The 22,896-nt window shown below is 43.8% G+C and overlaps 1 protein-coding gene across 19 annotated transcripts in view; it reads right to left on the bottom strand.

Annotated features, from left to right (window-relative positions):
- The window catches only part of ERC2 (ELKS/RAB6-interacting/CAST family member 2), a 608,533-nt gene that overhangs the window by 306,875 nt on the left and 278,762 nt on the right, over nucleotides 1–22,896 (bottom strand). For all 19 annotated transcript variants that reach the window (XM_075574861.1, XM_075574848.1, XM_075574849.1 and 16 more), the window contains one exon: nucleotides 7,179–7,339. In XM_075574861.1, coding sequence (XP_075430976.1) covers nucleotides 7,179–7,339 — 161 coding nt within the window. The remainder of the gene's footprint in view (nucleotides 1–7,178; nucleotides 7,340–22,896) is intronic.

The following is a 22,896-nucleotide window of genomic DNA, read 5'->3' as shown; positions in this document are numbered from 1 at the left end:
GAACAAAGCTTGTATTTAATATGCCTATAATCTTTATGGTGTTTGCAAGTAAGTGTCAAAAATGTTAGTTGGGGTATGCGGAGTTACAGATCTGTAGGGCACAAGCTGTCACTGCAGACTATCTACTCAAGTACATTGTTTCCCCTTCTGATTAAGAATACAGCATTATACGGCATTATAGTCCCACCCTAACTACTTCCCACGGAAGTCATTGTTGTATTAACATCCTGCTGTTTTGTTTGCATTTAACCTGGGATATGATTCTCTCTTCTTTCAGCATGAATCACCCCATTTAAAAACCAACACTTCGCTTGCCAGCAGAGTGCCCCGAGCTAGGTTACAGTTATTTAAATGCATTGCTTCCGCTACAGTTTCAACTACTATATTCATTCTGTTATATCCGTGAAACATCAGTGTAGTTTTGCACAGAAAAGTGATCCAACTATTCACTTTGTTTGACATATGATTAATGTATTGGTTTCCGAAGGATCAATGAATATACAAAATTTCAACAGAAAATATGTTTTTGCTATCATTTGGGATTTCCTTTGGGGTGTTTGTTTTTAGAATTGTGTTTATTGCCCCTCTGAATGCTAGAATAGGTAATTACTAACCAACAACTTCACTTATTTTGGAATGTCAACATTTTTACTTCACATGAGTAACTGATTTCAGGCAAATATTCCTTTACCTGATAGTAACAAACCACAAGTTTCTTTTTATTTCGGGTTCCGTTGTGCTAATCCTGCTATGCTCATTTGCATTCACGTATCCCGATGCATCATACTTCCTTGCATGATATCTTGTATGATATCATTTTAAAAAGGTACACATACCTTGAACAATTTAAATACGAATATTTTACATGGGCTATGTTTTACCCCTAAAACAGAAAAAGTACGTCGGTGTTAATCTTAATACTGTATATATTGAATGACAGATTATTTTTACTTTAAGCTTTTTGGTTGCTTTATTTCAGGTCACTACTGTTTCCAATGCTTGATGGGCATGGCCTGTATGTCATTGTGTTCTAAAACGACAAAAAGCACAATTAGAAACAGACTAAATAAGACATCAAAACAGTTTTAAAGCTTTAATAAATTTTAAGCTTTTGTACATTTCTTGCAATTTGGAAAAAAACACCAGACTGTGTGTCACCAAATATTTCCTCTCCCTAATTCATCCTTATTATGCACATCAAATCTAAAATACATCCAAAAATGTGCATAACTAAGACCATCTTGAAATGAGTATATTTACTCTTTTAAGCAATATACACGTTTTATGCTTTTCCTAACTTCTGCAATCCAAATAAAAGAAGACACCAGATGGCAGTTACAAAATTGGACTTTCACAGAGGAAATGCTAGTAAAACATTGATAAATCCCCCTTTAAATCTCCATCCATCCTTTTGTAAACTTCTTATAATGATTCAATTCGAACGTCAGTAATGATAACTAGAAACGCTTCCTGAACACTAACAATTAATCGGGGCCTGTAAATTTAGATGGATCAAATGTCAGCGAGAATGAAGCAGAACCCCAAGCTCTGTTTGGAAAATTGAACATAATATAAGCATTGGAAATCATCATGAAAGTTCTTAAATACAAAATTCTTGCGTGTCACGGTCATAATTCAGTAACCGCGTTGTATGCACATTCCCATTGTAATTTAGTCTAGGTTTCAAACTCCCAAAAAGAAGTGTTAAACTTGTATTTCTCAAGCAAAGAAGAAATAGAAACATGATGTCCTGAGACAGAGTTTCTTTTATTCTAATAAATGTGGCCATCTTTATTAACCCTTTTTAAGATTTCAAAAGATGTGATGGCTCAAAAAACAAACTCCTGCTCACAAATCTCTTCTCTGCTTATTACAACGCAATTGGACACAAAGGTCACGATGCATGTAAGATGTCTCACATCACTTCCTTAGGCTAAGTCTCAGGTGGAGGCTGCTGCACGCGCGCCTGGCATCTTGGCAGCGCGTGCACAGCTTAAAACCGTGATCTGCGGTCTGTAGGGAGCAATGGGAGGTGTGGGGGGGGGCATGGCCAAACAAAGGGGGGAGGAGTGCAGCCATTGGTCAACAGTAGCTGCGCTCCCATTGGCTCCCCATATCTGCCCACGTATTGGCTCCCGGCGCACCACGTAACCGCGTCGCCGCACGGGAACACAATCGTGTTGTATCCCCTGCTGGCTGACGCGTCACCGCACTGCATGAGCCAACCCGCACGAAGACACAGGGTCCTGCCACTACTGAGGTGAGTGATTGGTGTGCGGAGCGCACGCCGCCGCCGCCGCACGCGCCGCAGTCACCACCGGGGACCTAGCCTTAGAAACACATACTTGCTCATTGTGTCTGAGTATATTGGGCAAGATACAGAGACGATTTTCAAGCAATAAAAGGTATTTTTAATTTCCTGGCTGTTTTTGATATTATAAACATAGAAATTGGAGTGAAAGTGCAGCAGCAGCAGCAGAAGTGTGGTTGTCCTGGTGAGCCTCCTGCTGTTTGACATTGTTTATGACCTTTTAACTCTTCCCTAACATCACCTGTGGCTCCTTACAAATCCTTAGTGATAGAAGAAGCAAAATATACCTAGATATACTGTTGCTAAAACAATGATATAAAATGCTTATAATAGTGACCGATAATTCAAAACAAGGTACGGATTCCTTAAGTCCACAATGAAAATGAGAACACTGGTAGCAGCTGAACATGTTCATTTCTGTGGCCTGTACATTTTAGGGATGAGCATTTTAAAAATAGCACAACCTCGAGGCCCCGGAAGTCCTGTATCCAGGACCCTGACACTTCCTTTTTGTAAACAAACACACTGCGCAGTTATGTCATGGTGATGTCATCGCACTGCGCCATTACCTTATATGGGCATGTGGGTGTGCAGAGGAGGTGTTTGAGTAGCCAGTGCTTAGCGTACCAAGGGAAGGTTTGTATTTCTCTAACTTTAGCATACAGATCCACTTCGGTCACGCTTATAGTAGCGGCGACAGCGCACAGCGCCATCACAAGTACTTGAAGTCCGTCGCGGGTGCCCATAGTGGGTGTGACCATGACGGCGCTGCGACATGGCGACCAAAATCATTGAAGTTAGTTGATTTAGAATTTTTGTGCGGCCGCCGCGTGACGTCAGCGTCACGTGAAGCGGTTCAGCCAATAATGGCGAACCGCTCGTGTGACGTCACGGGCCACACCTCCTCCACCACCCTGTCGCCCTCCCGAGGTCTCCTGTACCAAAGTGCAGCTATCGCTATAGCGACGGCGACGTCAGCGGTCGCGAGCATGTCGCCGCTACTATAAGCGCGTCCTAATACTGAAGATTCTGATCCTGGCAGTACTGAAGGTAACCTTTCTTAAAGATGGATATGTCCCATTGCCAAGGTACAACAGTGCTAATCTGCAGCTCTGTAATCTCTTCCACTGCAGTCACATATGTATCTATAACAGAGAGATATAGATTTGTACATACATTTGAACATATTTCAGTAAGTGTTTACTACTGTACATCTACTACATCTTTGATATGTACTTGCCTATAATCTTGTATAAAGGTTTGTTAATATTTATTCCAAGTAATCCATGGTGTGCCAGGTCCTTGGGTATACGCTGTTGCCCATATTAACTAAGCACTGCGATTCCATAAGGCACCTTCCTGCACCAGCAGGCAGCTTATGACCCATTCAAGTAAACGAGCTGTCCAGTGTCTTTCAGTGTTGAAACGTGGCTTACGGGACAGCACGGCCAAGTAAATATTGGGTTTGATCTTGAAAGCCTTTTTCATTTCCTGTATATACTTTCCCCACATTTGTATGCCCTAATTAATTTGACCGATAGGGTCTCAAACCTATAACAATATACAGGCATACCCCGCATTAACGTACGCAATGGGACCGGAGCATGTATGTAAAGCGAAAATGTACTTAAAGTGAAGAACTACCTTTTTTCCACTTATCGATGCATGTACTGTACTGCAATCGTCATATACATGCATAACTGATGTAAATAGCGCATGTGTAACAGTCTCTATAGTCTCCCCGCTTGCGCACAGCTTCGATACAGGTAGGGAGCCGGTATTGCTGTTCAGGACGTGCTGACAGGCGCATGCGCGAGCTGCCGTTTGCCTATTGGGCGATATGTACTTACTCGCGAGTGTACTTAAAGTGAGTGTCCTTAAACCGGGGTATGCCTGTAGTGTCCTTGATTTAACTTGAATGCACTTTGCTTACAAATTCCAAAGACTAGAGCTTCGTGGAAATTAAAAGTTAAAAAAAAAACCCAAGTCTAATCTTTGTATTTCTGTTATGTTTAAAAGTAACATGATCTACAGTGGGGGCGACCTACTCCAGTCCTCAAGGGCCACCAACAGGTCCAGTTTTAAGGATATCACTGCTTCAGCACAGGTGGCTCACTCATTGATTGGCCTACTCCAGTCCCCAAGGGCCACCAACAGGCCAGGTATTAGGGATATCCCAGCTTTAGCACCGGTGGCACAGTCAGTGGCTCAGTCAAAGACTGTCACAGTCAAAGACTGAGCCACTGATTGAGCTACCTGTGCTGAAGCAGGGATATCCCTAATACCTGGCCTGTTGGTGGCCCTTGGGGACTGGAGTAGGCCACCCCTTCTCTAGAGTATTGGTGGTCAATAAGTGGCATGGGGGCTGCATGCAGCCCGTGGGGCTTTCACCTACGGCCCCCAACCTCTGGTTGTCCAGCTGCCCACGATCCCCAGTGCAGAGGGAGAGATTAGGTTGCTGGTCTGGATTGTAGCTTCTCCTCATCCCCCAGTTGCTTAAGGACAGTGCGCTGATAAATACTGTACTGCCCAATCCTCTCCTGTGCTAATCACTAGTTGTGAGTGTAAGGCCAGGTCCCCAGTACATGCTGCAGCACGCTATGGCGTGCGCTGCAGGAACAAGAACCTCAGTGGGGCTGGGCCCACTAGCTGCCTTGGCGCACAATTTGCTGCCGCGATGCTCGATTTTCTGAAGACAAGAAAATTGTCTTCAGAACTAGCGACGGAGCACTGGCCACGCCCCCCAGCTGATCAGCCAATGGGGGCGAACCAGCCGGTGACGTCAAGGCCGCCGACCTGCCCCCCTGTCGCAATCTCCTGCAGCTCAGCCACAGACCGGAGATCTAGTTCTGTTATGTGGTATATACATATTTTTATTTAACATATTTATTCATTTATTAAACAAAATATTAAAGTCCAACTTCTAGTGCAACAGCAGAAACACATATACTCAAAAATTGGGCAGTGTGTCTTCAGGCTACCTGTGTTCCTAACCCTGCTTGGCCTTTCTATCAATAACCTTCCAGGAGCCTTTTGCAGGTAGTTTAATTGCAGGGATGTACAACGGCTTCTCATTCCAGCCTCCAAGGTCAAATACTGTTACAGTCCCTGAGGCTGGTATAATTAGGTTGAGGTGTTATGTAATAAGCTCACTATTTCTTCCAATTACCAAAAGATGGCCTCCCCAAACAATATACATATCACGTACGGCACACCTATGAGCATGTGACCTGCAAACAGGCCCACTTTTCACTTTTGCGAAGGTCCCTCAAATTAATAATATCTCCTCCCAATCCGTCCACATATACCATCTGTCACAAACAGGTCTCATGTCCCTGTTTATTATAGAAAAACTATGCACTTAACACACAAAAATGTCAGAGCGTGCAATCAGTTCATTCAGAGCCTCAAACATTACTTATTAAGAATTGTTTTTATATATATATTTTTTTCTGTAATATATATATATATATATATATATATATATATATATATATATACAGTGTTCGACAAATCCATTCACCTACAGGCCCGTGGCGACTGGATTTGACCTCCTCATGGCCGCCCAAGCATGGCGGGATTGGGGGCGGGACTAGGTGGCAAGTAGATTTTTTGGTTCGGCGAGTAGGTTTTTGGGTGATTTGTCAACCACTGTATACATATATATATATATATATATATATATATATATATATAATCAAAAAATAAATAGATGATACCGTTCTGTGGCTAACGAAATGCTTTTATTTGTGCGAGCTTTCGAGATGCACTGATCTCTTCTTCCGGCGATGTTACATATATATATATTACAGAAAAAAAGATTATTAGAAGAACATACAGTTACAATAAATGCAGAACAGTTTCTTAAAATAAAAGGATAAAACAATCAGAAATCCCTATACTATGCAGTACGTTATTATATGTCATAGGTCTTTCCCAGAGAGGTTACTGGAGTATGGATCCCAAAACACACCCCTTGTTTAATTCTGCTTTCCATATTACCTGGGTGAGACTTTTGTAACATTTCGTCTCCATTAAAACAACATAAGACCCGCCCGTCGTAAATCGGGTCTCCTGACATGTTTATGACTTACAAAAAAAAAACCTTGTCTCATCATGTTTAAAGTCTTGACTGAATATATAAAAGGCCTCATAACTTAATTTCTCTAATACTTAGACAGACGCCATCTTCACGGTTGCGTCTGTGTACTTCGCGCACACGCCTGAGAATAAAATGTAACACCCTATCGTCTATTTTTCACAGGAGAAACAGTTATCTGTCGTAGGCACCTCTTACCCATGCAGTGTGTGATATGATTTGATTTGTGTTTATTGTCACGATGCCAAAAGTATTCCGAAAAGTATTAGTTAGTATTCAGAAAAGATGTCGTCACATGATATTCTCATTTCTAATAAAGTCCTCCAACTAAATGGGGACTTGTTTGTCACCTCTCTCTGTGATACACAAGTGATTATTAAAGAATGTCAAAGTTTTCTATGAGGCTGACAGCACAGGATCTGTCTATTGTCTATAGCCTTCTAAACTACACATGTTACACCTTCAGTGGGCCCTCAGTGATAGCCAGCCAGCCCCCCCCCAATTAAACCCACATTAATCACTGAAGAACCAGATTGATTAAAATACTTAATATTCCCACCATTTTCATTACAATACAATATTAGGATTTCTTTCAGAGACTTGATCTTGTTACATTTTGTTTTGTATGTGATGTTACTTACCGTGCCCTCAATGTCTTATAAGTACTCACTGTTGTGATTCAGATATTGTAATATTCATATATACCCCTTTGGTTGCAGACCTACAATATTGAAAGGTAAATCATACAGAAATAAAGTATATTCTTACTTCATCTCTAGTATCTCCTCAAGCTGCTTTCTTCGTTCTATTCTTAAATTGGTCAGGTGTGCTTCTTTGTCAGCAAGGGATTGCTGAGTTGTGGAAAGACGGGCTTTGGTGGAATCCAGTTCTTGTCTCGTCTTTTCAAGTGCAGTCATAACTTCTTCCATCTAGAAAGAAACACTGAATGTGTTATTCATGTGCAAAGTAAGTAGCTAAGTGCTTCACAATAAAATACATCTGTACTACAAGCATATATATATATAATTAAACATGACCAGCAATAAAAATATATACGTACAAAACTGTTATGCATTTGAATAAATTTTTTCAAAGCAACACCAAATGACAGTAAAGAAAATAAATACGGTGAGCAAAAATGTGCAAAGTTTTACATTTACAACCTATATTCTTTGAGAGCACTTACACCAGGGGAGGCCAACTCCAGCCCTCAAGAGCTACCAAAAAGTCTGGTTTCAGGATATCCCTGCTTCAGCACAGGTGGCTCAGTCGTTGGTGGCTCTTGAGGACTGGAGTTGGCTACCCCTGATCTACCCAGTGACTTGAAAAGCAAATAAAGTACAGTTACACTTGTGTTGACTTCTATTGAAGAGAATGGAAGGTACTGCATTATAAACAGTGTGTTACCCTGCTTCTTATTATATTGGACATGGGGGTAGAAGCTTTTTTTTAATAAAGACCTCATTTTATTGTTATTGAGGTGCCTACAGCACATTGCATTATAAGCAACTACAGCTAAAACTTGGTTAAGGATTAAAGATGAGTAACAGGAGAACCTCTCTAGCAGGAACTAACCGAGCAGACAATGGGACTGGGATGTCAAAAGAAAACAAATCAAACTTTGGTGCATCATTAATGCAAATAAAATCTGTTTGACTGAATGCCTTAAATATGAATAAAATGCCTTGACAAAGTTTTTATTGAAAGTCTTTTGAAACACTTTATCACAGTAACCCCAACGCCTCGTAAAATGCTGTCTGTAAGTGTTAAGTAAACACACTTGAGGATATGAGGTTTTCTATCATTGTGTTTTCTTTAAAAAATGTTGGACAGCTCAATGAAAGTTATAAAAACAAAGATAAGTGCCCTTCAAATTATGGATCTTATTGTGAACATTTTTATTTAGAACATTAACAGACACATCTAAAATATTTTATTTGAACAGTTAAGAAAGCGATGGGTTTATAAGCCAGCTTCAACATGCCAAAGACCTCAGCCTTGACTCTTTATGAGGTTAGAACAAAACACAATTATCTCTGTCTTCAAGGTTTTCTTAGGAGCAATAGTTTTTCAGGGGGGTGCGGCGGTTGCAGAGGTTCCGTGCTCTTCCTCCAAGGCATTTAAATGAATGCCGGGGGATCACACAAGGCCTCTGTAACTTCCCTTACCTTGTCTTCGGCGACACGTCGCCATGGCAACGTGAAGTCATTTGACGCCGAGAGCCGGAGACAAGGTAAGGGAGGGCGCGAGCAGGGAGGGAAGCAGGCAGGGGGCGCCGCAGTGAAAGATTGCACACCCCTGTTCTAAGTTATACTAAAAGACTTGTTATATCGAGAGGATATAAATCCTTTATGGAGTGGAGACTAAAGTCATATTAGCTTTTTTTTTTGTTTAAAATTTTTTTATTAGGCATTGATACAGCATACAGTGTGACAAATATATCTTAGCCTAATACAAGGTTTTTCTTTTTTATTGACACAGTCTCCGCATTCCCCCATATTAGCTTTTTTAAGAAAAGCTTTGCCTAGTTGAGAATTACTACAGTAAATATTGCTAAAGTGAAGGTATTGTTTTAACGGTGCAGTCCTACCAAATTAGAATTTTGCAGCAGTAAATCGAAACTAAGCATGTAACACCCTCTCGATAATATTTTTTTAAATAGCTTAAAATGACGTTCTTATAGCATAACTTTGGCCATGATAACAGATACTAGCTAATGTACAATGAACGCTCTATCCAATATGCTCTGAAAATGCAGCTTTGGCTTCGCCAGGATTGTTGGGACCTCTGATAAAAATTTAAATGATTTCACCTAATCAAATACAGCAAATACAAATATCACTTGTGGGAATATCCGCGTCTCAACCCTGCCTTCCCCATTATCTCCTAGTATACAATACTTCCACTGCAGCTAGGGATTCTGGGGAATTACGTGCAAACGAGCACACAGTGTCAGCTAATAACGGGACAATCAAAATCAGTAATGGCCATTATTTTCCAGGAGGTTAAAGCATATCCCCAGAGCTATTTGTATGCAAAAACAACGCCCATTGTATATCTCATTAGTATAGGTTTAATGCCATGTTAAATTATCCCTACCTTGCGTTAGCTTGAAATTACATGGTGTTAAGCAGGTCTTACCTACAGGTGGCGATACTCCCATCCAGACCCCTCCAAAAAAACCCTATCAGAGTCTGGATGGGGTAACGCCACCGCTTGGTATTACCGAACTAAAGCTCTATCGATATGAATTGTTAGGGGGAAAATCTCTTTTGCATATCATTTCCTTCTGAAAAAAAGGACTTAACTCCACGCTATTGAGCTTTCAAGATACACAATAATGCTTAACGAGGCGTTACGTTATCTCTTCGTTACATCAGTAACGGGACTAAGTGGATCTGGGCCAATGTTTTGCTTTTATATCTTGTTAAATCTTAAACAGGCAATTCAAGCCATTTTTTGTTTCTTCATTTTTTTTAAATACAGGATTGAAACTGGGGTCTCTGGAGCTGAACCCCATAAATGTCAGCTCTGTGGACACACCGCTTCTGGAGGTACTTACCTCCATAGTGGGTGTCGGCAGCCACTCCAGGGTTCACTATATGGCTGCTTTCAAAGCGGGCCAATAGGAAGCTGTGATGTCACCCGGTGTGGCTTCCTATTGGCCCGTGTGTCCGGGGGCTTTAAACTGCAGGAGATACCGGTACCCCGTAAGAGATAGGTATCTCTGGAAGCAGGGGGTCTCTGAGCTGAAATTAAAGGCGTTCAGCTCCGGAGACCCCCTGCTTCAAACTTGTATTAAAAAATTAAAACGGGTTGGATTGTCCCTTTAAAGGTAGAAATAATTAAGCTTAAATCTGATACTACAACACTCATTTAACGGCCTCTTAATTTATCAATAATGGGCACATAAAAAATATTTCTCATTTTAACATGATGATAGCTAACAAATGCATAAAAAGTGTATATTTTACTTTGCGTATGCTTAGAGCTTAGAGATTATGGAAATGTATTTACATGTTGGTACAAATTCATAATGTATTTTGAAGAGAAATACAAATATATTTTCCAGTCTAAAAAACAATAACAAGTTAACAGGTGAAGACTGCATGGCGGGTAAAACTCCCAAAACTCACAATTCATAAGCATCAATCTTTCCTTTGATCAGTGGTTTAAACCTTAGGGATGGTATACTCTGCCCTACTTGTTATAGATGTAATTATTAAGCACTTTATACAAGATGGGCACTATGTACAAGATGGGCACTATGTACAGCTATACAGTATATATATCTATATATATAAAATCGAATGGTTAGTGCTATCTGCGGTGAATCTAATTGGTCCTCAGCCTCTGGCCAATCCGATTGGTTGGTCTGACGTCACCCAACTGCCACTCTCTTCCCCCTCGGCGCCACACACACACACACACACACACACACACACACACACACACACTTGGCATCGCCCGCGCTTGCTGCAGAGGCGATCCGTGGCCTGTGGGATTTGGAGGAGACGCGGTGGAGGCGTGCCCGTGATGTCACGTGAGCGGTTCGCCCTCATTGGCTGAACCGCGCATGTGACCTGGCCGTTGTGCGACAAAATGTTGGCGCGCAAAAAAACGGCCGCACTGTCGCGCTCCATCGCGTGCAGGGTCGCACGCTCTATGGCCGTCCTCATTGAGGTACGGCCTTTTGTTTGCGGTGCGCGCCATCACGCGGACTATGGACGCGTGGCCTTAGGCTGCGGCCAGGCAAGGAGCTGGCGCTCGTGCGGTTCGCCCTGCTCGGCTGGGAGATTCGTGTCCGGCTAGGTGCGCGCTCGTCTGGGGGCGCGGCCACGACATCACGGAGCCGGTTCACCCTCATTGGGTGCTTGCAAGTGGCAAAATCAAATTGACTTGCTCTGCAAGAATCTAATCGCCGCGCATGCGCAGGCGCTTGCTCACGTTGGCCACACACATAGCCTGGATGTGTTTCAGAGCGGCTAGCGCGCCCGCCCGCTCAGCTCCACCTTGGCCGAGGCCTTAGTGTTAACAGCAGGCTGAGCCCTCTGGTTCTCATTTAAGTCTGATTAACGCTTCTAGAATCTACGCGCATAACTTGGTTACCATAACCAGCGCATCAGCACAGTCCTCATCACTCCTCAGGGGTGAACACCTGTTTAACGCCACTGTAATCTAGGAACACTATGATATGTATCATTTTCTCGCGGTATTTATTTTGACGTATGCCTATATTCGGTACATGAATAATATTAAAAGCTAAGTTTTATTATCTACCAACATGGCGCTACACTGTGTTTGATGCACTGCACCTGATCCACAGGGGGGGGGGAAGGGAGCGGTATTCTCAGGAACACACCAAGAAATAAAAAATATAAACACAGTGATAGTGCAATATGTTAAGACAAGCGGAGAGTGGGTGAATCTTGGCTCTAATGCAATTCCTACTTACAGCATGTAAGATTTAAACAGGCAGTGGTCTGACTCTGTCAGGATGATGTCGGTGTGGGGTATACACAGAGAGGGGAACTTGATAGTAGTTAACTTCATGCGGGATAATCTCAAGGTATAACAGCTCAGGTTCACGTAGGATAATATGAAAGAAAGACGGACTATAGTATAGACCATAAAGTACAGATTTTTATCTCATCACGCAAGGTGCACAAACGTACTTACAATAAGTACTTGAAAGGTATTCCCGTAGCAGTTTCGTGAGACAGTAGAGGGCTTTTTGGCGATGGTGTGCTGGCTGGATAGCTTCCCTTCGCTTCCACCTCCCCGTCGCAGTATGGCGTCTGACGTCACTTCCGGCGGCACGGGGGATGACAACCGGTGGAGAGCGGGGGAGATGAATCTCAGCCGATCGCTGGTATAGGCAGCAGGCACCTCACACGTCTTCACTTGCAGCAGGGCTCTGGTGGACTAAAGGCTTGGCTCAACGCGTTTCGCTGTTCTCTAACAGCTTCCTCAGGAGCAGATGGTGTCCATTGAGAATTGTGGCTGTTATATACCCAAGTTAATTGGTATTTGATTGGAGGACAGGGTGTGTATACTAATTGATCACAAAGTTAACCCACAGGTTGCCACACAAGTGGCACATCACACTGTGGTTCAAAAATAAGGGCAAACACATATAAATAACATTGGTGAATTAAATTTTATTTTATTACAAAAAGAAATATTAAAAAAAGAAGAAAATGTTATATTAAAAAAAGGGGGATATTAATCAAAAAGAAAAAAGAAAAAAAGAGAAAAAAAAAAAAAAAGTGTTTAATAAAGAAATATATTTGTGTTTAAAATATATACTGATGCTTGTGGCAAATAACGACGGAAAAGAATGGAGGAGAGAGAGAAAGAAAAAACAAACAGGTTAATAAATGTTTATACAGCAATATCCTAAAATTATGTGATTTAAAAATATGTTCTTATAAAAATCTTTAAAAGTTAGTAAGAGGTTATTAAGAAGGCAAATGCAATGTATATAGTGTAATCAGGATAGAATATAAATTAGAAAATATGCATTAAGTGCAAACACACAAAAAAACACACAAAACAAAACAAAACAGCATCAGTATATATTTTAAACACAAATATATTTCTTTATTAAACACTTTTTTTTTTTTTCTCTTTTTTTCTTTTTTCTTTTTGATTAATATCCCCCTTTTTTTAATATAACATTTTCTTCTTTTTTTAATATTTCTTTTTGTAATAAAATAAAATTTAATTCACCAATGTTATTTATATGTGTTTGCCCTTATTTTTGAACCACAGTGTGATGTGCCACTTGTGTGGCAACCTGTGGGTTAACTTTGTGATCAATTAGTATACACACCCTGTCCTCCAATCAAATACCAATTAACTTGGGTATATAACAGCCACAATTCTCAATGGACACCATCTGCTCCTGAGGAAGCTGTTAGAGAACAGCGAAACGCGTTGAGCCAAGCCTTTAGTCCACCAGAGCCCTGCTGCAAGTGAAGACGTGTGAGGTGCCTGCTGCCTATACCAGCGATCGGCTGAGATTCATCTCCCCCGCTCTCCACCGGTTGTCATCCCCCGTGCCGCCGGAAGTGACGTCAGACGCCATACTGCGACGGGGAGGTGGAAGCGAAGGGAAGCTATCCAGCCAGCACACCATCGCCAAAAAGCCCTCTACTGTCTCACGAAACTGCTACGGGAATACCTTTCAAGTACTTATTGTAAGTACGTTTGTGCACCTTGCGTGATGAGATAAAAATCTGTACTTTATGGTCTATACTATAGTCCGTCTTTCTTTCATATTATCCTACGTGAACCTGAGCTGTTATACCTTGAGATTATCCCGCATGAAGTTAACTACTATCAAGTTCCCCTCTCTGTGTATACCCCACACCGACATCATCCTGACAGAGTCAGACCACTGCCTGTTTAAATCTTACATGCTGTAAGTAGGAATTGCATTAGAGCCAAGATTCACCCACTCTCCGCTTGTCTTAACATATTGCACTATCACTGTGTTTATATTTTTTATTTCTTGGTGTGTTCCTGAGAATACCGCTCCCTTCCCCCCCCCCTGTGGATCAAGTCTTCTCATGTAAGGAATCTGTACATATTCCTTGGAAGGTGGAGAAGCGTGTTCTTCTGGGATACACATCCCTTTTAAGTATTGCATTTGTTTATTGCACTTAATTATATTAAGGTGTTTATTAGCGCCGGTACAAGTCATTTGGTTGCACTGATGCACTGCACCAGCAAAGGGATTTCTCTCTCTCTGAACCCGCTGGTACACTGTCAGTATCTTCCACCTCTCCTAGGTAGCACACCCCTATTTCACACAGTATTCTGCGGGCTGAGTGAGGTTTCTCTAGATCCGCTTCTAATTTAAAACAAACAATTAAAACCTATTACTTAAAAAAAGATAAAGAAACAACTATGAAGATCAATACATTTAGAAGAGTAAATCTTTTCTCATTATTTCGACCAAACTGTCTCTCTCTTATCGACAGTGAAATATTATTTATAGCACAACCAAGGTCAGAAGTGTATAAGGTCAGAAGTGTATAAGGTCAGTAGTGCATTTTATATGACTTGGCACATCCACAAGGCTCAAAAGTACAACTGCAGTTTAGCTTGAATCACCTAATATTTACATATACACCCCAACCGGGGCTCACCTGGGACGTACGTTTACATTTGTCTATGTATGACACAATTAGATGTTTAAATCCTCACGTAACAATGTATTAGCTGCCAAAGACCATAACTCTAGGCACTTTTGCAACTTGTTAGTGCAAAAATCTTACTACCCTATGCACTCAATAAAGAAGTTTGTTCTTCACAAGCAATACAAGTATACAATTTAGTCCCATTTGTGGCTTTCTTTGCTATATTGGATACATCCTTAAGATAGCATTACAGTCCATGGATTGATAATTGTAGTATTTATGCAGTACAGTATATTATGTTTTAGCTCTTATTAAATATGGCCTTGTGTGTTTCACAGGTAAACTATACACTACTAAGCAGGTTGATAAGCAGTAAGTAGCAATTTTACTTATAACCCCAATGTGGCTATGTATGAAGATGACACAATTTGCGCCTTAACACAATACAAGATCTTTTTCTTACATTACTCTGTGCTGACATCAAATATATGAAACTTGTTCTTCCACTTTTTTACATCTGATGCTAATTTCTATGGGACAGAGATCAATATCACCTAATTTCCGGAAGATTTAATTGATGCAAAAAGAAAGTAAAGCGAAGGTAATTACACAAACTTTGATACATACCTTTGATATTAAACCTTTTTCACTGACTGCCCCTCACCTCTGGAATGCCCTTCCCCTCAGTACCCGACTAGCACCCTCTCTATCCACCTTTAAGACCCACCTTAAGACACACTTGCTTAAAGAAGCATATGAATAGGACTGTGGCTATTCTGAACACATGGCACATAAAGCTTGGCCCCCTGCAGATGCACTTACCAGAACTCCCTCCTACTGTCTCTGTACGTTCTCCCTACCTACCAATTAGACTGTAAGCTCCTCGGAGCAGGGACTCCTCTTCCTTAATGTCTAAAGCACTTATTCCCATGATCTGTTATTTATATTATCTGTTATTTATTGGATTACCACATGTATTACTGCTGTGAAGCGCTATGTACATTAATGGCGCTATATAAATAAAGACATACAATACAATACAATACATACCCATTTATTACAGCCCTATCCAGCTCTTCCCTGCTCCAATAACCGGTTCCCAAATAACTCACTGATGCAACATCACATGGTCGGACATTGGCCCATTCTTACTAAACCGGGATATGCCATAAAATACCTTCAATTGCCAGAAGATACCTTAAAGGAGCAATTCATGCCCTTTTTTATTTATTATTTTATAACATAGGTTTGAAGAAGGGGGGTCTCCGGAGCTTAACCCCATTAATTTCAGCTCCGGGACCCCCTACTTCTCGAGATACAGACCTCCAAAGGGGGCGCCAGTAACTCTGCAAAGTTTAACGCTCCCGCGTCACGCGGACCAATAGGAAACCGGCCCTGATGTCACAGCTTCCTATTGGCCTAGAGCTTTGAATCTCCACCATTACGTGATCCCGCTAGCCGGGCGGAGTGGCTACCGGCACCCCCTAAGGAGGTTTGTGTCTCTGGCGGTAGGGGGTCCCTGGAGCTAAAATTAATGGGGTTTGGCTCTGGAGACCCATTGCTTCAATTCTATGTTTAAAAAAAAGGCCAAAAAATGGTCATCTTTGGATTGCCTCTAATTCCCACTCAAGTGAATGGGCTGTAAGATGTCTTCCAGTGCAGGGAGCCGACTGATGGCATATTGTAGCATCACTATGAGGCCCATAGCGTCAGCTTAACAACAACAAAACGCCTATTTGCAACTCGTGATACATATTCCCAAAATAGTTTTTTTTTTTAATTCTTGCTAAATTTGTATTCTTTATGCTAATCTTAACTAAATAAAATGCCCACGTGCCCCAGTGGTGCACACTTAAGACAGAACTCACTAATCTTTTAAAGCCCAACTGAAAGCATTTTGTGATAGACTTGGTTTGCTTATAATATGCAGATGTCAGATATAGAGTTTTATAGCTTATATTAACTGTGGACTTATTTCCCTGGACTGTAAATCATAAGAACCTAGCAGCAAAGTATTCAAAATCCTTATGAATGTTTGTCAGATAAAAGCAAGTGATACTAATCTTATTTCACCAATTAATAGAATCTTACTTTCACGTATTTATCTTTTATTCTTTTCACATTTATTAAACATCCCTGCACTATAGTGACACCTTTTGGAACAAGGTGAAATTGTACTTTTGCGGGATGATTAAGTGAACTCCCTTTTGGCTGCCGGCTCTACAATATTCTTAGAAGTTGGAGATTTTGTTTGATTTGGCCTTCCAAAGATGTTTATTATTCAGACTTCACTCATTTTTCATACTAAAAGGGCCCTTTTTACTCCGAGAAAAAAAATGCATTCATTTATAGACAATGTATTAAAAAACGTCTTTGTTATATTCCGATGCAGTTTACGCGGTGTGCAGATATTGCTACATGAAAAGAACATTTATTGAAAGCTGTTGCCCTTTAAACCCTATGGTATTGCCAAATAACTGTGTAATATGGATTTATTGGATTGGCTGATCTCACAGATGGAATATAAACAAAAGCTGGATTGAAAACAAGGGCAGGGATCTCTTTCAATTTTCAATTAATTTAACATGATCATTTTTCACTTTATATATCAGTCATGCTGCTCCAGCATACTACAAAATAAAGTGAATCTCTAAAACACATGCCGATGACAAACCAGGTTCAGTTAAATTAAACGGGGTCAGAGTTCAAATGAATGACAGTTTGTTAAGAAAGCCCCTGAGTATTCGTAATTCCAGATTGGATTTGGCTCAGCGAAACTCTTGCTAACATAATATACTGTAACTTGTGAGAAAGAGGAGTGAGACACGTTTTTTCAGTTTAAGAATGAGATACAGTATTTCTGCATTAATGACAAGAGTTGGCATCTTTCCAACAATCAAGTCTGGTGTTATTAGTGATGTTATCTCAAACGCTTTGGCACTTCATTTTAACAAAAATATTAGCGATAACTGCAGGAGTTTAATATTTCACTTGTGAATTTTTTTTTTTCATAGAGGCACATGATAAATCAATCAAAATATATAACTTTTGGAGCGATTTTTAGTCTTTTCCGACGTTACGAGATGAATTCTTGCTAAAAAGCTCAACTGAAATTACAGTTTGAAGAGATACATTTGTAATATAACATTCAGGCCTTGTTTTGTATTAAAGAATTTCTAACAAATATTAATTCTGTACTAATAAATACAGGCATACCCGCATTAACGTACAGCAATGGGTCCAGAGCATGTATGTAAAGTGAAAATGTACTTAAAGTGAAGCACGGAGGAAAGGCAGGAGATCCGTGCAGGCAGCTCCTTGCACACAGTCACTGATACACACACACACTGATACACACATACACAGATACACACACACACAGATACACACACACAGATTACACACACACACAGATACACACACACACAGTGGAGAGCAGAGGCAGCGACGGATGTGAGTGACTATGGGGGGGGGAGGGAGGGGGGGAGGAAAGGCAGGAGATCCGTGCAGGCAGCTCCTTGCACACAGTCACAGATACACACACACACAGATACACACACACACACACACACACACATACACACAGACATACACACACACAGTGGAGAGCAGTGGAGAGCAGAGGCAGCGGACGGATGTGAGTGACCTGGGGGGGGGGAGGGAGGAGGAAAGGCAGGAGAGCCGTGCAGGCAGCTCCTTGCCTTCCCCTGCACCCACCGCCAGGACAGACAAATGTACAACTCCCCCCTACCTTCTCCTATCACCCGGGGGAGAAGGGGACGGGACACCGCGCAGACAGAGGAGCTAGGAGCGGGAAGGCAGACACACACACTCACCGTGTGCTCTGCACAAAGCGGAAGCCCCACCCCCGGCTTCCTCTGACCTGCAGCCAATCCCCTGCGGCCCGGACGGCATTAAGGAGGGATGGTGGGGAAGGGGAGGGATAATCGGAGGGATGGTGGGAGGGATGGTGGGGAGGATAATCGGAAGGATGGTGGGGAGGATAATCGGAGGGATGGTGGGGAGGATAATCGCGGCACCCCTCTAGGCAAGCCACGGCGCACCAGGGCGCCGCGGCGCAAGGATTGGGAACCACTGATCTAAGCACTTTAAACTACACTTTTGTACACAAGCTGGATATTTTTATTTTGTTTACTCAAACACAATAGTCCAAAGATAATATCAATTATGATTGACTATTTTCTCCATCTTGATCTTTGCTGCATTGAATATACTCCTTACTTTATAGTAACACCTAAATGATCAGATTTCCATCTCCAATGCTTTAGCGTAAGGGGCAGCCAAATCCAGTACTCAAAAGCTACCAACAGGTCAGGTTTTCAGGCTAGCCCTACTTCAGCACAGGCAGCTCAATCAGTCCCTGCTTCAGCACAGGTGGCTCAATCCGACTGCGCCTCTGATTGAGTCACCTGTGCTGAGGCTGGGATATTCTGAAAACCTGACCTGTTGGGGGGGGGGGGGGGGGAGATGAGGACCTTTAGGTCAACAGTGTGATAATGATCTAGGTCAGAATATTACGAAAGTGCAAAAAAAGTGAACAACAAAATACAGATATGACTTCCTGCTCAAACCCTGCGGTAAGAACCATCTCCAGTACTCCCCGGTATAAGATAGATCTTCAAATTCCAGGGGGAGCAAAGGAACTCACCGCAGAAGAGGAAAAATGTATCATATGGCAGATATCTTAATAAAAAGTGTAGGAATATCAAAAAGGATCTTGACTCCTATAGAGTGCCTACTCACTGTGAGATAATACAAATGGGTGCACATTGTGAGTGCTATTCTTTGTTTTTTTATAGATAAATTACCTTTATACATCGATCTGTTCTGTGATGTTCTCTTCCTCTGAGGTCATTTCTCTATGAGACATCCAGATCCCCAAAGAAAGAAAAAAGCCACAGTTTGGATTTGCCCAGTCCCTATTATCTCATCGTGAGTAGGCACTCTATAGGAGTCAAGATCCTTTTGATATTCCTTCGCTTTTTATTAAGATATCTGCACTGTGATACATTTCTCCTCTTCTTCCGTGACTTCCTTTTCTCCCCCTGGAATTTGAAGAATGATCTAGATCAGTCATTCTGCACATCTGAGTTTCTAAGAAACCAACAAATGGAAATACAAAACTAGGACTGGATCATTATTATACAGCTGTACTGAAGTTAGTTGGCAAATATGCTTGTGTCCTTAAAAATAGGACAGATGTACAAAACATTACAGTGAAGAGATTAAAACCATTACACAAAACATTGCAGATTTATTGTGCCTGTGGTTTTTTTATTTAGATTTTGACTTGGATATATATATATATATATATATATATATATATATATATATATATATATATATATATACTAGCTGAGAGACCCGGCGTTGCCCGGGATGTAATTTTGGGGGGGCGTACGACAGGGTTGGGCTTCCCCCCCCCCCCATGACAGCTAGGTGGGTGAGTGAGTTGACTGAGTGTGTGGGTGGGTGACACTTGACTGAGTGGGTGGGTGGGTTGGTGACTGAGTGGGTCGGTGACTGGGTGGGTGACTTTGGGTCGGTTTGACTTTGGGTCGGTGGGTGGGTGACTGGGTGGGTGACTTTGGGTCGGTTTGACTTTGGGTCGGTGGGTGGGTGACTTTGGGTCGTTGGGTGGGTGACATTGGGTCGGTTTGACTTTGGGTCGGTGGGTGTGTGACTTTGGGTCGGTGGGTGGGTGACTTTGGGTCGGTGGGTGGGTGACTTTGGGTCGGTGGGTGGGTGTATGACTTTGGGTCGGTGGGTGGGTGGGTGACTTTGGGTCAGTTTGACTTTGGGTCGGTGGGTGGGTGACTTTGGGTCGGTGGTTGGGTGGGTGAGTTGGGTCGGTGGGTGGGTGACTTGGGTCGGTGGGTGGATGACTTTGGGTCGGTGGGTGGGTGACTTTGGGTCGGTGGGTGGGTGACTTTGGGTCGGTGGGTGGGTGACTTTGGGTCGGTGGGTGGGTGGGTGACTTTGGGTCGGTGGGTGGGTGGGTGACTTTGGGTCGGTGGGTGGGTCGGTGACTGGGTGACTTTTTCAGGGTCGGTGAGTGGGTAGGTGGGGTCAGTGACTGGGTGGGTGGTTTTGGGTGAGACTGGGTGGGTGGTTTTGGGTGAGACTGGGTGGGTGAGTGGGAGACTGAATGGGTGGGTGAGTGGGAGACTGAATGGGTGGGTGACTGGGAGACTGAATGGGTGGATGAGTGGGAAAATGAATGGGTGGGTGAGTGGGAAACTGAATGGGTGGGTGAGTGGAAACTGAATGGGTGGGTGAGTGGGAAACTGAATGGGTGGGTGAGTGGGTGACTTTGGGTCGGTGGGTGGGTGACATTGGGTCGGTTTTGACTTTGGGTTGGTGGGTGTGTGACTTTGGGTCGGTGGGTGGGTGACTTTGGGTCGGTGGGTGGGTGACTTTGGGTCGGTGGGTGGGTGTATGACTTTGGGTCGGTGGGTGGGTGGGTGACTTTGGGTCAGTTTGACTTTGGGTCGGTGGGTGGGTGACTTTGGGTCGGTGGTTGGGTGGGTGAGTTGGGTCGGTGGGTGGGTGACTTGGGTCGGTGGGTGGATGACTTTGGGTCGGTGGGTGGGTGACTTTGGGTCGGTGGGTGGGTGACTTTGGGTGGGTGGGTGGGTGACTTTGGGTCGGTGGGTGGGTGACTTTGGGTCGGTGGGTGGGTGGGTGGGTGACTTTGGGTGGGTGGGTGACTTTGGGTGACTTTGGGTCGGTGGGTGGGTCGGTGACTGGGTGACTTTTTCAGGGTCGGTGAGTGGGTAGGTGGGGTCAGTGACTGGGTGGGTGGTTTTGGGTGAGACTGGGTGGGTGGTTTTGGGTGAGACTGGGTGGGTGAGTGGGAGACTGAATGGGTGGGTGAGTGGGAGACTGAATGGGTGGGTGACTGGGAGACTGAATGGGTGGATGAGTGGGAAAATGAATGGGTGGGTGAGTGGGAAACTGAATGGGTGGGTGAGTGGGAAACTGAATGGGTGGGTGAGTGGGAAACTGAATGGGTGGGTGAGTGGGTGACTTTGGGTCGGTGGGTGGGTGACATTGGGTCGGTTTGACTTTGGGTCGGTGGGTGTGTGACTTTGGGTCGGTGGGTGGGTGACTTTGGGTCGGTGGGTGGGTGACTTTGGGTCGGTGGGTGGGTGTATGACTTTGGGTCGGTGGGTGGGTGGGTGACTTTGGGTCAGTTTGACTTTGGGTCGGTGGGTGGGTGACTTTGGGTCGGTGGGTGACTTTGGGTCGGGTGGTTGGGTGGGTGAGTTGGGTCGGTGGGTGGGTGACTTGGGTCGGTGGGTGGATGACTTTGGGTCGGTGGGTGGGTGACTTTGGGTCGGTGGGTGGGTGACTTTGGGTCGGTGGGTGGGTGACTTTGGGTCGGTGGGTGGGTGGGTGGGTGACTTTGGGTGGGTGGGTGACTTTGGGTGACTTTGGGTCGGTGGGTGGGTGGGTGACTTTGGGTCGGTGGGTGGGTCGGTGACTGGGTGACTTTTTCAGGGTCGGTGAGTGGGTAGGTGGGGTCAGTGACTGGGTGGGTGGTTTTGGGTGAGACTGGGTGGGTGGTTTTGGGTGAGACTGGGTGGGTGGTTTTGGGTGAGACTGGGTGGGTGAGTGGGAGACTGAATGGGTGGGTGAGTGGGAGACTGAATGGGTGGGTGACTGGGAGACTGAATGGGTGGATGAGTGGGAAAATGAATGGGTGGGTGAGTGGGAAACTGAATGGGTGGGTGAGTGGGAAACTGAATGGGTGGGTGAGTGGGAAACTGAATGGGTGGGTGAGTGGGAAACTGAATGGGTGGGTGAGTGGGAAACTGAATGGGTGGGTGAGTGGGAGACTGACTGGGTGGGAGACTGACTGGGTGGGAGACTGACTGGGTGGGAGACTGACTGGGTGGGTGAGTGGGAGACTGACTGGGTGGGTGAGTGGGAGACTGACTGGGTGGGTGAGTGGGAGACTGACTGGGTGGGTGAGTGGGAGACTGACTGGGTGGGTGAGTGGGAGACTGACTGGGTGGGTGAGTGGGAGACTGACTGGGTGGGTGAGTGGGAGACTGACTGGGTGGGTGAGTGGGAGACTGACTGGGTGGGTGAGTGGGAGACTGACTGGGTGGGTGAGTGGGAGACTGACTGGGTGGGTGAGTGGGAGACTGACTGGGTGGGTGAGTGGGAGACTGACTGGGTGGGTGAGTGGGTGACTGACTGGGTGGGTGAGTGGGTGACTGACTGGGTGACTGGGTGGGTGAGTGGGAGACTGACTGGGTGGGTGAGTGGGAGACTGACTGGGTGGGTGAGTGGGAGACTGACTGGGTGGG

This window comes from Ascaphus truei, chromosome 17 (assembly GCF_040206685.1).
Source record: "Ascaphus truei isolate aAscTru1 chromosome 17, aAscTru1.hap1, whole genome shotgun sequence".
NCBI classification, from domain to species: domain Eukaryota; kingdom Metazoa; phylum Chordata; class Amphibia; order Anura; family Ascaphidae; genus Ascaphus; species Ascaphus truei.
This window is presented reverse-complemented; position numbering and strand designations above follow the sequence as displayed.